The sequence below is a fragment of the Ammospiza caudacuta genome, chromosome 22 (genome assembly GCF_027887145.1).
Source record: "Ammospiza caudacuta isolate bAmmCau1 chromosome 22, bAmmCau1.pri, whole genome shotgun sequence".
NCBI lineage: Eukaryota > Metazoa > Chordata > Aves > Passeriformes > Passerellidae > Ammospiza > Ammospiza caudacuta.
In genome coordinates this window covers 3,974,350-3,988,534 of record NC_080614.1, presented here as the reverse complement: position 1 = coordinate 3,988,534, position 14,185 = coordinate 3,974,350, and the positions used below count along the sequence as shown (strand labels likewise).

Here is a 14,185-nt window from a genome sequence, read left to right as displayed (position 1 = left end):
TCCCTGCGGTGCCAGGGCGTCCCTCGGGACTCAAAGCCACGGGAAGCGCCACTGCCTGGCCGGGGTTGCTTGGTTGGTTGCTGTTTGGGGCTGCTCTGGTGTCCTGGGGGTGTAGGAAGTGTGGGATTCAGGCATGTTGAGTTCCGTTCCCAGCTCTCCCCTTGTTTTCCAGAGGTTTGGGGTTGGAAATTGGGATTTTGCAACTCTGGAGTCAGCTTGTATCAGGAGGAGCCGTGGGGTTGTGGGGGCTCCTCCACTGCTTGCCTTGCTCCTGGAGGGGGATGAACACCCGAGGGGTGAGGCTGGGGATCAGCCCTGGGTTTGCCAACCTCGAATCCCCCAAAATCCAGAGGGAGGCTTTGATCATACCCGAGAGAGCCAGGGCTGAGCTCAAGGTGAGCGAGGTCACCCCGGAGGGAATTGCTGGGTTTGGGAAACGCCTGCAGGGTCCTCAGGCGCACCCAAACCCCACCACCGGCTCCAGTTTGCTCCAAACCCTGCCTGGCAGTACTGCTGCATGCACGGAGCTGGATCAGGGATTTTCCTGGTGCAGGAAGGGTGAAGCAGCTCCCCAGCAGCAGCTCTGGAGCTGCCCCATATCAAGAGGAGCTGTGGGGTTGTGGGGGCTCCTCCACTGCTTCTCTCACTTCTGGAGGGGGGATGAGGCCAGGGATCAGCCCTGGGTTTGCCAACCTTGAATCGCCCAAAATCCAAGTGGAGGCTTCGATCACACCCAAGAGAGGCAGGGCTGAGTTTGAGGTCACTGCAGAGGGAATTGCTGGGCTTGGGAAACACCTGCAGGGTCCTCAGGAGCACCCAAACCCCACCACGGGCTCCAGTTTGCTCCAAACCCCGCCTGCACGGGGCTGCAGTGACAGGATCAGGGATTTTCCCGGTGCAGGAAGGGTGAAGCACCCTCTGGATCTGCAAAGCAAATTCAGGGGGTGCTCGGTTGGTTTGGAGTGCTGGGATCCTGCTCAGCTGGCTGCGGTGATTTAGAAAATATTGGAAATTAATTGCTTGGTTTTGTGAGTGCAGTGTTAGCGATTGCTACACAAGTCATTTTAGTCCTACCTAGGGGCATATTTGCATATATTTATCCTCCTTTCAAGTGGAGATCTTTGGGGAAAGTGTATTTATCTCCTCCTAACTCTTTCTTCGGCTTTCAGCCATCCTACAGTCACCTCTTCATTTTGTTCCCATTTAATGCATGTGTGGAATAATCGACTCTTCCTCTTCCTGCCAAGTGGAAATGAATCCACAGAGATCAAAAAGCTTTAACGTGGGGAAGGGTTTTTCCTTCTGCCACGAGCAGGGTGAGAGGGAAAGATGGGCAGGATGGAGCTGGGTCCCCCCAAAACTGCCTGGGAGGGCAGAGCAGGACCTGGAGAGGAGCTGGAGCAGCCAGGGGTGGAGGTGACCCCAGGAGCTTCCCCAGGAGGAGCTGGGAGAGCTTTGCCCTCCCTGAATCCTGGGCATCCAGCAGGTTTCCTGGCAGGAGGGTTTGCTGTGCCTGGGAAGGGAGGTGGGAACAGCCCAGGAGAGATTTCAGCCTCCTCTGCAGGGAATTTCCTGGGGCTTCTTGCCTGGTGTGGCCCCAAAAAGTGCAACAGATCCCATTCATTGCCAGCGTGGATTTGTCCCCATTTGTCCCCATTTGTTCCCGTTCCCAGCAGAGCAGCACCACAGCCCCAGGAATCACAGTGCCAGGAGCCCTTCTGGGGTGTCCCTGGGTGTGTCCTCGATGTGTCCCTGAGTGTGTCCCTGGATATCCCTGGGTGTGTCCCCAGTGTGTCCCTGGGTGTCCCTGGATGTGTCCCCACAGTATCTGGGAGCTGACAGGGATCACCTGGGGATCCTGGGGAGTTTCAGGGACAGGGCAGGAGTTGTGGTCACTCTGGGGATGCTTTAGGGCAGGAACCATGGTCACTGCAGGATATCCCACAGGGCAGGAGCTGTGGTCACTCTGGGGACAGTGTAGGGCAGGAGCTGTGGTCACTCCAGGGTATCCCACAGGGCAGGAGCCATGATCAGTCTGGAGATGTTTTAGGGCAGGAGCCGTGGTCACTCCAGGGTATCCCACAGGGCAGGAGCTGTGGTCACCCCAGGGATGTTTTAGGGCAGGATCTGTGATCACTCTGGAGATGTCCCACAGGGAATAAGCTGTGGTCACTCTGGGGACATTGTAGGGCAGGAGCTGTGGTCACTCTGGAGCTGTTTCAGGGCAGGAACCATGGTCACTCCAGGGCTGTTTTAGGGCAGGATCTGTGGTCACTCTGGGGTTGTCCCACAGGGCAGGAGCTGTGGTCACTCCAGATATTCCATAGGGAAGGAGCTGTGGTCGCCCTGGGATATCCCACAGGGAGGGAGCTGTGGCCACTCCAGGGCTGTTGTAGGGCAGGAGCTGTGGTCACTCTGGGGATGCTTTAGGGCATGAACCATGGTCACTCCAGGATGTCCCACAGGGCAGGAGCTGTGGTCACTCTGGGGCTATTTAGGGCAGGAACCATGGTCACTCTGGTGATGTTTCAGGGCAGGAGCTGTGGTCACTCCAGGGATATTTTGGGGCAGGAGCTGTGGTCACTCCAGGATGTCCCACAGAGAAGGCACCGTGGTCACTCCAGGGCTGTCCCATGGCTCTCAGCAGCCACCATGGAGCCACCCCAGCTCTGCCGTGGCCAGGCTGGCACCAGCCCCCGCCGCTGCCCTGCCCTTGTCCCTGCGTTATCTGTCCCCATCACTTGGGTCCCCTGCGGCCCCCTGCGCCCCAAAAGCAGCTCCTGATTGCCCAGCTGGAAGGTCCTCCCTGCGCTCCCCTCCCCAGAGCCGCTCCTTTATCATAAAGGGTGCACATTTCCCCCGCCGCAGCTTCCGCGGCCACAGGCCCCGAGGGCCAGCTCAGAAATGGAGGGAATTAATTACATTTTTTTAACTCCCCTCCTTTTATAGCAGGGGAGAGAGCGATGAAACGTCCCGGGGGGAGCTGCTGAGGAGGGTGGGGAGGGAGGCAGCAGCAGCAGGAGGTGAGGGGGGAGCTGCTGCTTTCATCCAGGAGGGTCTTTGTGCATCAACCCCACACCCCAGGAGCTCTCCCCGCTCATCCCTACCCCAAGAAAGGCAGGGATGAAGCCTGAGGCAAGAGTCAGCCCTAAATGCGAGCCCAAGGATGGATTTGGGCCAGGGAAGGGAGAGGATGAGGATGAGGATGGCAGGGAGGGAAAGAGACACTGTCAGTCCCACTGATGGACAGCGAGCAGATCCCCCTGCAGATAAAGCCCGGCAGATGTGGAGTGGGCATTGATTTTTAGTCAGGGATGATAATGCACCAAGAAGTCATAAATTAGCAGGCAGCAAGGTCAGAGAGGGAAGGGAGAAGGACTTTGCATTCTTGAGGAGGGGACGCAGAGTTCAAAAGCGGCCTGGAAAATGAGTTTCTGCAGCTGGAAGGAGAAGGCCGGGGACGTGGGCCTGGGAGGGCTCTGCAGGGTTTGCTGTGCTGGGTGGAAGGAGGGAATGGGAACCTCTCAATATCCCAATCCCCTTCATGTCCTGGGGTGGGGAAAGGCAGATCTGCCCTTGGCTGAACCTGTGCAGAGCTCAGGGAGCCCCAAATCCCCTTCAGCCTGTTTGGGAAGGGGATTCTCGCCTCTAGATCCCCCTCAGCCTGGCTGGGAAGGGAATTCTCAGCTCCAGATCCCCCCTCAGCCCATCTGGGAAGAGGAATCCCAGTCCCAAATCCCCCTCAGCCTGTGTGGGAAGGGAATTCTCAGCCCCAAATCCCTCTCAGCCTGTCCTGGAAGAAACCTCTCCACCCCGAATCCCTCTCAGCCTGTCTGGGAAGGAGATTCTCCACCCCAGATCCCTCTTAGCCCATCCAGAAAGAGGAATCCCAGCCCCAAACATCCCTCAGCCTGTGCGGGAAGGGAATTCCAGCCCCAAATCCCCCTCAGCCTGTCCAAGGGACTTCCCATGGTCGGTGTTCTTGGAGAGGAACCGGAGAGTTTTGGGGCTCAGCTGAGCTGTCAGGGTCCCCTCAGCCACCCCAAATCCAGGGGAGCATCCAGCTGGGATGAATCCCCCATCCCAGAGGCATCCATTCCCCACCCCGGCAGGGATGGGAGGGAATCCTGGTGTCCTGGTGGATTCCCAGGGAGAAATCAGCCCCTGAGCTGTCCTTCAGCAGGGCAGTGTCCCTGCAGGGATCCCGCAGGGAGAGCAGGATTTGGAATTCTGCAGGGATGGGAGCGAATCCCAGTGTCCTGGTGGATTCCCAGAGGGAAATTCATCCCCCTGAGCTGTCCCTTGACAGGGCAGTGTCCCTGCAGGGATCCCTGAGGGGGAGCAGGAACTGGGAGCTCTGCAGGGCTGGGAGGGGATCCCGGTGTCCAGATGTTCCCCTGTGGAATTCTAGAGGGAAATTCAACCCTTCCTGTCCCCTTCGGGCTGGGCTGAGCTGTCCCTCGATGGGGCAGTGTCCCTGCAGGTGTTCCAGAAGGAGAACAGAAACTGGGAATTCAGCAGGACCGGGAGGAGATCCCAGCGTCCTGGTGGATTCCCAGAGGGAAATTCAGCCCTTCCTGTCCTCCTTTGGGCCAGGCTGAGCTGTCCCTCAGCAGGGCAGTGTCCCTGCAGGGGACAGGAATTGGGATCCTGCAGGGAGAGCAGGAATTGGAATTCTGCGGGGCTGGGAAGGAATCCCAGTGTCCTGGTGGATTCCCAGATGGAAATTTGTCCCTCTGAGCTGTCCCTTGGCAGGACAGTATCCCTGCAGGGATCCCGGAGAGGGAGCAGGAATTGAAACTCTGCAGGGTTGGGAGCAAATCCCGATGTCCTGATGGATTCCCAGAGGGAAATTCAGCCCTTCCTGTCCCCTTTGGGCCAGGCTGAGCTGTCCCTGGCAGGGCAGTGCTCCTGCAGGGATCTCACAGGGACAATAGAAACTGGAATAGGGCTGGGAGTGAATCCTGGTGTTCTGATGGATTCCCAGAGGGAAATTTGTCCCCCTGAGCTGTCCCTCGTCAGGGCAGTGTCCCTGCAGGGGTTCTGGAAGGGGAACAGGAATTAGGAATTCAGCAAGGATGGGGGCGAATCCCAGCATCCTGATGGATTCCCAGAGGGAAATTCGTCCCCCTGATCTGTCCCTCGATGGGGCAGTGTCCCTGCAGGTGTTCCAGAAGGGGAACAGGAACTGGGAATTCAGCAGGAGGAGATCCCAGCGTCCTGGTGGATTCCCAGAGGGAAATTCGGCCCCTGAGCTGTCCCTTGGTGGGGCAGTGTCCCTGCAGGGAGAACAGGAATTGGAACAGCACTGGGAGTGAATCCCGGTGTCCTGATGGATTCCCAGAAGGGAAATTCGCCCTCCTGAGCTGTCCCTCGTTGGGACAACGTCCCTGCAGGGATCCCAAGGGGGAGCAGGGACCTGGATCTCCAGGGCCGGGGCTGCTGGAGCCAAGGCTGGTCTGGAGAGGCCTCAGGGGCAGAGCTGAGCTCAGGCCCCGCTCCCGATTCCCACCAGTTGATGCCAATTCCTTTTTTTCGCGGGATTCACGGAAGCATCTGCCCCGCTGCCTGAATCTGGAGTGTGAATCTGGGTTTCATTTGCCAGCCTTGCTTTACATCCCCCTTTCTTTCCTAAGAGGAAGTGTTAATGTGGCTCTCCCCGCCTTGGGGAGCCTCGGGTTCTTTTCTGGGGGTAATCAGGAGCAGCTGGGGCCGGGAGGGAGGGGAGCAGAGCAGCACAAACCCCGCAGCTCCCCGAGTGATGCCTGAAATCCTCCCTGCACCTGCGGGGCTGGGCGGGCTCAGAGCCCCATCCAGGCAGCACTGCCGGGCCTGGACAGCTCAGAGAGGGCAGGGAGAGAGGGCAGAGCTTCCAGAAATAACTCACAGCCCCAAAGTCTGTGTTTTCTGCGTGTTTGTTGTTTTAAACGGCGGGTTCTGCTCGTGAATTCACTCCAGCCGTGTTTGTGTGAGGGTCCTGGGTGTCCCTCAGGACACAGCCCCAGCTCCTCCAGCCCAGAGGGGATTGGGGCTGAACCCAGGTTGTGGGCTTTAGGGGGAGCCCGCAATTAACTCTGAGGCTGCCCTCCCGTGATTTCCCCACTCTGCAGAGCCTCAGGGGGGTCCGTGTGGCACCCCCAGAACTGCTCAGCACCCCAGTCCTGGATTAACCCACCCTCCTGAGTGTTAAATGCATTTTCTTCTCTTCGTATTGAATCCTTGGGCTGGGAGCCCCACGGGGACTGAACATTTAGGGATTTTTAGGGCTGAACCTTCCCATGGGAGCACCTCGGGGTTTAATCCCTGCCAGGAGGCTCTGGAGCCGATCCAGGCTCTGCTGAGCTCGGTGTGGGGGCAGCTGAGCCGGGTTTAACTCTGGGGGAGCAGCAGAGAGGTCTGAGCTTGGGGCAGGATGGAAAGCCTGGAGGAGGAGGAGGGGTCGGCGAGGCAGGGAACGGGGGCAATGAGTCAGGGAATGGGGGGAAATGAGCCAGGGATGGGGGGAATGAGGCAGAGATGGGGAGGAAAGAGCCAGGGATGGGGGGGGGAAGGAGACTGGGATGGAGGGAATGAGCCAAGATTTGGGGGGGGGAACGAAACTGGGATGAGGGGAACAAAACTGGGATGGGGGGGATGAGGTCGGGATGGGGGGAAATGAGCAATGGATGGGGGATAACGATCCTTGGATGGGGGGGGGAACGAGACTGGGATGGGGGTGAAGGAGCGGACTCGGGGAAACAAGCCAGGGATGGGGGACAAAGAGTCCGGGATGGGGGGAAAGAGCCAGGGATGTGGGAATGAGACAAGTCTTGGGGGGAACAAACCGGAGATGGGGGGGAAAGAGTCCAGAATGGGGGGAAGGAGCCAGGGATGGGGGGAATGAGACTGGGATGGGAGGCAATGAGCAGTGGAGGGGGGGATTGAGATTGGGATGGGGGAGAATGAGCCTGGAATAGGGGGAACGCACCAGAGAGAGGGGGCAAAGAGTTCGGGATGGGGGAGAACGAGCCAGGGACGGAGGGCAATGAGCCAGGGATGGGGGGAAAGAGCTCGGGATAGGGGGAACGAGCCAGGGATGGGGAGAATGAACCAGAGATGGGGGGGAAACGAACCTGAGATGGGGGGAAATGAGCCCTGGGTGGGGGGAACGAGCCCAGATGGGGGGGAATGAGCAATGGATGGGGGAAAACGAGACTGGGATGGGGGGGAAGGAGCCCGGATGGGGGGAAATGAGCAATGGGTGGGGGAAAACGAGATCAGGATGGGGGGGAAGGAGCCCGGATGGGGGGAAGGAGCCAGGGATGGGGAGAACGAGCCCAGGATGAGGGGCAGTGAGCCGTGGAAGGGGGAAAATGAACCAGGGATGGGGGAATGAGTCAGGGATGGGGAGAACGTGGATGGGGGGGAACGAGCCCGGGATGGGGGGAATGAGACTGGGATGGGAGGCAATGAGCAGTGGAGGGGGGGATCGAGATTGGGATGGGGGAGAATGAGCCTGGAATAGGGGGAACGAGCCAGAGAGAGGGGGCAAAGAGTTCGGGATGGGGGAGAACGAGCCAGGGACGGAGTGCAATGAGCCAGGGATGGGGGGAAAGAGCTCGGGATAGGGGGAACGAGCCAGGGATGGGGAGAATGAACCAGAGATGGGGGGGAAACGAACCTGAGATGGGGGGAAATGAGCCCTGGATGGGGGGAACGAGCCCAGATGGGGGGGAATGAGCAATGGATGGGGGAAAACGAGACTGGGATGGGGGGGAAGGAGCCCGGATGGGGGGAAATGAGCAATGGGTGGGGGAAAACGAGATCAGGATGGGGGGGAAGGAGCCAGGGATGGGGGAATGAGTCAGGGATGGGGGGAACATGGATGGGGGGGGAACGAACCCGGGATGGGGGGAATGAGACTGGGATGGGAGGCAATGAGCAGTGGAGGGGGGGATTGAGATTGGGATGGGGGAGAATGAGCCTGGAATAGGGGGAACGCGCCAGAGAGAGGGGGCAAAGAGTTCGGGATGGGGGAGAACGAGCCAGGGATGGAGGGCAATGAGCCAGGGACGGAGGGCAATGAGCCAGGGATGGGGGGAATGAACCAGAGATGGAGGAGAACAAGCCCGGGATGGGGGAGGAGGAGCCACGGAAGGGGGAAAATGAACCAGGGATGGGGGGAACGAGCCAGAGATAGGGGGAACAAGACTGGAATGGGGGGGAACGAGCCAGGGATGGGGGGGAAGGAGCCAGAGATAGGGGGGAAAGAGCTCGGGATGGGGGGAAGGAGGCAGGGATGGGGGCAACGAGACAGGAATGGGAGAAAAAGAGCCGGACTGGGGGGAACAAGCCCGGGATGGAGGGGAATGAGCCAGGGGTGGGAGAGAACGACCCAGAGATGGGCGTGAAAGAGCCCGGGATGGGGGAGAACGAGCCAGGGATGGGAGGAAAGTAGTGAGGGATGGGGGGAACGAGCCCTTCCCTCTCTCAAACCTCACTGCCGTGCCCCAGCCCCACAGCCAGCCCAGCCCCGCGCTCGGGGTCAGATGGATTTTCCAGCGTTTTACCCAACCCCCTCCACCCCCCGCTGCCCAGTTCCCCTCCCGGACAAATTCTCCTGGCGGAGCGGAGCCGGGAGCGGATTTTCCATGCAGGCAAAGCGCCTTTGCAGCGCTGCCGAGCCCTTCCGGGGGGAGGAGGAGATGCTTTAGAAAGCAGAGGCCAGCTCGTGGCTGGGCATTCACCCCGCTGGGGCACGGTGGAGGGGCCGGGAAGGTGTCGGGGTGAGCAGGAAGGGGAACCTCGGCCCCATAAACCCCCCCCCCCCCAAAGTGTCCTTGCCGAGAATGCAGCCCCGGCACAAAAGCTCACCAGGCCGCTGCTGGCGGATAAAGGGCTCATTTTACCACTTGCCAGGCTCCAAATATTTCCAATTTGCCACTTTAATTGATGTCAATAAGGTTATGCTAAATTCGGAGATTTGGAGCCGCTCGGCATCTGAGCGCCGGGCGGGCCCCCCCGAGGTGACCGTCCCCTGTCCCCGCTCCCCCCGACACGACCGAGGGGATTCAGGAACCCCCGGCCCTTCCCCGGCCAGCCCTTAACTCGGAATTACCCCGGGGAAATTGCGCTGATCCCTGGCGGGAGCGGGGTCCCCGTGTGAAGGGCAGAGCATCACCCCCAGCTCAGCCCCGGGAACAAATCTGGCATTTTTCCTAAAAAAAAAAAAAAAAAAAAAAGGAGAAAAAAAAAAAAAAAAACACCAACAAAAACCCAATTAGTTCATCTGGTTCGGGTCTCAAAGCAGGAAGATTTTTTGTGTGCAAATTCAATTACATTTTCCACTGAAAGGAGCCGGACCAGGACCTGTTACCCTTTAACTTTTGGGGCCAAAGAGACCTCGGACGTTTCAGCCCCTGGAGCTGCATCAAAGGCAGCGAGGCTTTGACCTGCTCTGCTCGGGGACTTTCGCAAACCTGACTTCCCAACAACGGGAAGATTTTTTTCCTCACCGTCCCTTTGGGAAAATCGGGATTTTTCTCCTGGTTTTCCATGACCCCTCTGCTCATCCCTGGCAGGGGCAGCAAAATATCCCCAAAAACCCGAGTGGGCTGAGCGGAATTGTGGCATTCTCCCTGTTCAGGGCTCCAAGGGGAGCCCCGGCGGGGTTTGGGGGAGCAGAGCTCGGCTCTCCCGTGTGGGTGCTGTCCTTCCCAAAGCAGCGTTTGTGGGGCCGCTTTTGGGGCCATTTTCGGGGTTGTTCTGGGGGCCTTTTGGGGCCGCTTTCGGGGGTGCTTTTAGGGCCGTTTTTGGGGGCCGTTTTGGGGCTGTTTCTGGGGCCGCTTTTGGGGCCGTTTTCGGAGCTGCTTTTGGGGGCCGTTTTGGGGCCGTTTTGGGGCCTTTTTGGGGCCGTTTTCAGGGCCGTTTTGGGGGCTGTTTTTCGGGGCCGTTTTTCGGGCCGCTTTTGGGGCTGGTTTTGGGGTCGGTTTTGGAGCCATTTTTGGGGCGGTTTCTGGGCCCGTTTTGGGGCCGTTTTTGGGACGTTTTTCGGGCTGCTTTTCGGGCCGTTTTTGGGGCCATTTTCGGGCCGGTTTTGGGAGTGCTTTTGGGGCCATTCGAGGTCATTTTTGGGGTCGTTTTTGGGACCGTTTTCGGGGACGTTTTCGGGGACGTTTTTGGGCGCCGTTTTGAGGCCGTTTTCGGGGCCATCTTGCGGCCGTCTTGGGGCTGTTTTCAGGACCGTTTTGGGGCCGTTTCGGGGCTGTTTTCGGGGCTGTTTCCCTCCCGGCCAGCCCCTGACGGTGCCCCGGTGTCTCTGCAGGTGATGAGCATCCTGAGCAACCCCAGCGGGGTCCCGCCTCAGCCCCAGGCCGATTTCTCCATCTCTCCCCTCCACGGCGGCCTGGACAGCACCAACTCCATCTCGGCCAGCTGCAGCCAGCGCAGCGACTCCATCAAGTCCGTGGAGAGCCTCCCGACCTCGCAGTCCTACTGTCCCCCCACCTACAGCACCACCAGCTACAGCGTGGACCCCGTGGCCGGATACCAGTACGGCCAGTACGGGCAGAGTAAGTGCTGGGAGCGATTCCCCCTTCATGGGAAGGGCAGGAGATGGGGAGGGAGTGGGGGTTGGGTTTATGCACCCGAATTCTGCCTTTTTTTGGGTGGGAGACCCCTGGAAGTTTGTCCTGCTTGAAGTGAGATCCACTCATGGGTTGTGAATCAAAAGCCCCCAGAGAAATGTTTTGGGTGAAGTTTTCTGTCAGCAAAGGGCAGCTCCCAGCGCCTTCTCCTTCCCCAAAATCACCGGGAGTGGCTCACTCTGCTCAGCCGGGGGAAAGCTGGGCTTTGTAAAGCCGAGCTGAGCTGAGCTGAGCCTGCCCTGCCCTCCCCAGGCCGGGGCTGGGAGCTCTTCCTGCAGAACGCGTTTGTCACCAGGGCTGGGACTGTGGGACAGCTGGGATGGAACCCTGAGCTGCCCTTGGACAGGGACAGCGTGGCCCGGCTGGTGTCCCTGCTGGGTGACAGGGACAGCCTGGTCAGGGGGTGACAAGGACAGCCCAGTCAGCGGTGACAAGGTCAGCCTGACCAGTGGGGTGGTGTCCCTTTTGGGTGACAGGGACAGCCTGGCCAGGGGTGACAGGAACATCCCGGTCAGGAGATGCTGTTCTGGATGGGTGACAAGGACAGCCCAGCTAGGGGGTGTTGTCCCCACTGGGTGACAGGAACAGCCTGGCTGGAGGTGACAGGGACACTCCAGTCATGGGGTGCTGCTCTGGCTGGGTGACAGGAACAACCTGGTTGTTCCTTTTGGGTGACAGGGACACTCCAGTCATGGGGCGCTGCTCTGGCTGGACGACGTGGACAGCCTCGCCAGTGGGAGATGTCCCTGTTGGGTGACAGGGACAGCCTGGCTGGAGGGGACAGAGGCAGCCTGGTCAGGGGGTGGCAGAGACACCCCAGCCAGGTGAAAGGGACACCCTGGCGGGGTGACAGGGACAGCACAGCTGGGTGACAAGGACACCGTGGCAGGGTGACAAGCACAGCCCGGCAGGGTGACAAGGACACCCCAGCCGGTGACAGGCACACTCCAGCCAGGTGACAGGGACACCTCAGCCAGGTGACAGGGACACCTCAGCCGGGTGACAGGCACACCGTAGCCGGGTGACAGGCACACCCCAGCCGGGCGACAGGCACACCCCAGCAGGATGATAAGCACATCCCAGCCGGGTGACAGGCACACCCCAGCCGGGTGACAAGCACACCCCAGCCGGGTGACAGGCACACCCCAGCAGGATGATAAGCACATCCCAGCCGGGTGACAGGCACACCCCAGCCGGGTGACAAGCACACCCCAGCAGGGTGACAGGCACACCCCAGCCGGGTGACAAGCACACCCCAGCCGGGTGACAGGCACACCCCGCTGCCGGGCTGTTGTCACTGTTGTCACCTGCCGCGCTGTCCCGGCCGCGGGGCTCTCGCAGCGCCGCTGACCCGCGAGGGTTAAAGGTGCATCCTCTTCCTGCGGGCTGCCCCAGCGTGTCCTCGCTGACCTTTCCTCCCTCGGCCGCGGCTCCGGCCCCGCTCTGTCACAGCCCTTTAATGTCCTTAACGCGCGGCCTCAATGAGAACCGGCTGTGGCGGCAGACGGGATCAATAGCGGCCCCCCCGCCCCTCCTCTTTTTGTTTGTCGGGAGTTTGATCTGTGACCCCCCGACCTTCCCCTCGCTTCTGGATGCGGGGCTGGACACACGTGCTATTGATAAAAATCTTAAACAAATTCCGATACCATGTATTTCCAATAAAGATTCCCTTGGGCGAGGCGTTAGTCACACCCATGTGTGTAAAAAAATAAAATAAGGAGGGCGAGCAGCGCTCGGCGGAGAGGGGGAAGGAGAAAGGAGGGTTTGTCTGGTTTTGCTGCAGGAATTTTTAGCTCGCACGGTTTGTGTCGTTTCCCGGGCCCCCCGTGCCCGTTTCTGTCACCCCGTTGGTGCCGAGCTCTCCGCAGTTCGCCTCGGTAATTAGCGCTGCCCTCACGTGCTGTTGACCTTGGAATAAGGAGATTTTTTCCTGCCTTTCCCGGTGCCTGTTGTGCTTCGCAGATAATTCCGATTCCTCCTCCTATTTTTGGGTTCTTCACTTCCCTTCAAATTCTTTTTTAACGCCCGTCGGCGTGAGGTGACCCCGCGGGGTCATTTATTCACATCAGGTGCTCCTTCCTTCTCTGCTGCGGCGTAAAGGCATCACAAACTATTTTTAGGTGCTAAATTATATTAATTGCATAACACAAAGTATCATTTGGATTATATATATAATGTCATGGTGGAGATAATATTATGTAATTAATGGTATATAATTAATATAAATGCTATAATAGTATCTAAATAATGTTATATATAATATATATTGTATACTATCTATTATATTAAATTATTGTAGGATATAATATAAATATATTATTTTTATATTGCTATATATATTATATAAAATATGTAAATATATAGAAATACATAGAAAATATATAACTATATTATTATATATTTATATCACTATAGGATATAATATAAATATATTATTATATAGGATATAACATAATATAAATTATATAATTTATATAATTTAATTTATGTAAATGATATTATAGGAATTAGGGGTTATGGGGTTGGAGCAGGCTCTGTGTGACAGGGGACAAACCCAGGATTTGGGAATCAGAGAATCCCTCTCCTCCCACTTTTCCTTATCCCCATTTTTACACAAACAAACCCAGCCTCACTTTCCCTCTCACTTAAACAAACAAAACAAACAAACAAACACTTTCCCTAAATTTCTGGGTTTATTTTGGCTTCTGCCCCGTTAAACCAACAAACCCCACCCCTGATTTCTAACCTGGCATCCCCTGGTGCCTCTGGGTTCCTCCCACGGGCACAGCGAGGAATGTTTGGGGATTTTTGGGAGGATGGAATTGCCATGGAATTCCCAGCCTGGCAGGGGGTGGGAGCTGGGGGAGGTCGGGCTCGGCTCGCAGGGAACGGGACTGGACAAAAGCCTCAAACAGCACCGAGGGAGGCTCAGGTTGGATTTTGGGGGGAAATCCTGCATGGAAAGGGGCTCAGGGCTGCCAGGGGAGATGCCAGCCCTGGGATTGCCCCCAAAAATGGATCCAGTGGTCGGATACAGCGTTTGGGGACGGGCAGTGCTGGGCTAAGATCTGGACTCTGTGATCTCAGGGGGTTTTTCCAGCCTCCCTGACCATTCCAGGATTTCGGGGGCTCCACCTGCTCGCCCCCTCCTTCCCCCAGGGCCACCCAGGGGACAGGGCCACACCTCACACCGGAGCGGTGAAACCCCTGAAATACCCGGGAAAATTCTGGATGAGAGCTGGGGGAGGGAGCCCGTGGAAGGCGGAGGGGGCACACCCAGCACTGTCGGGATCCCGGGATCGCTCCCGATGGGTTATCCCGGGATCGGCCCCGGTGGGTTATCCCGGGATCGGCCCCGGTGGGTTATCCCGGGATCGGCCCCGGTGGGTTGTCCTGGGATCCTTCCCGCTCCCGGTGGGTTATGCCGGGATTGCTCCCGCTCCCAGTGGGTTATCCCGGCTCCCGATCGCTCCCAGTGGGTTATCCTGGCTCCCGATCGCTCCCTGTGGGTTATCCCGGCTCCCAACCGCTCCCTGTGGGTTATCGCGGGATCGCTCCCG

General features: G+C 58.3%; 1 protein-coding gene across 3 annotated transcripts in view; it reads left to right on the top strand.

The window, feature by feature from the left end:
- PAX7 (paired box 7) overlaps nt 1-14,185 on the top strand; it is a 142,475-nt gene that overhangs the window by 126,357 nt on the left and 1,933 nt on the right. For all 3 annotated transcript variants that reach the window (XM_058818712.1, XM_058818710.1, XM_058818711.1), the window contains one exon: nt 10,304-10,550. In XM_058818712.1, the coding sequence (XP_058674695.1) occupies nt 10,304-10,550 (247 nt within the window). The remainder of the gene's footprint in view (nt 1-10,303; nt 10,551-14,185) is intronic.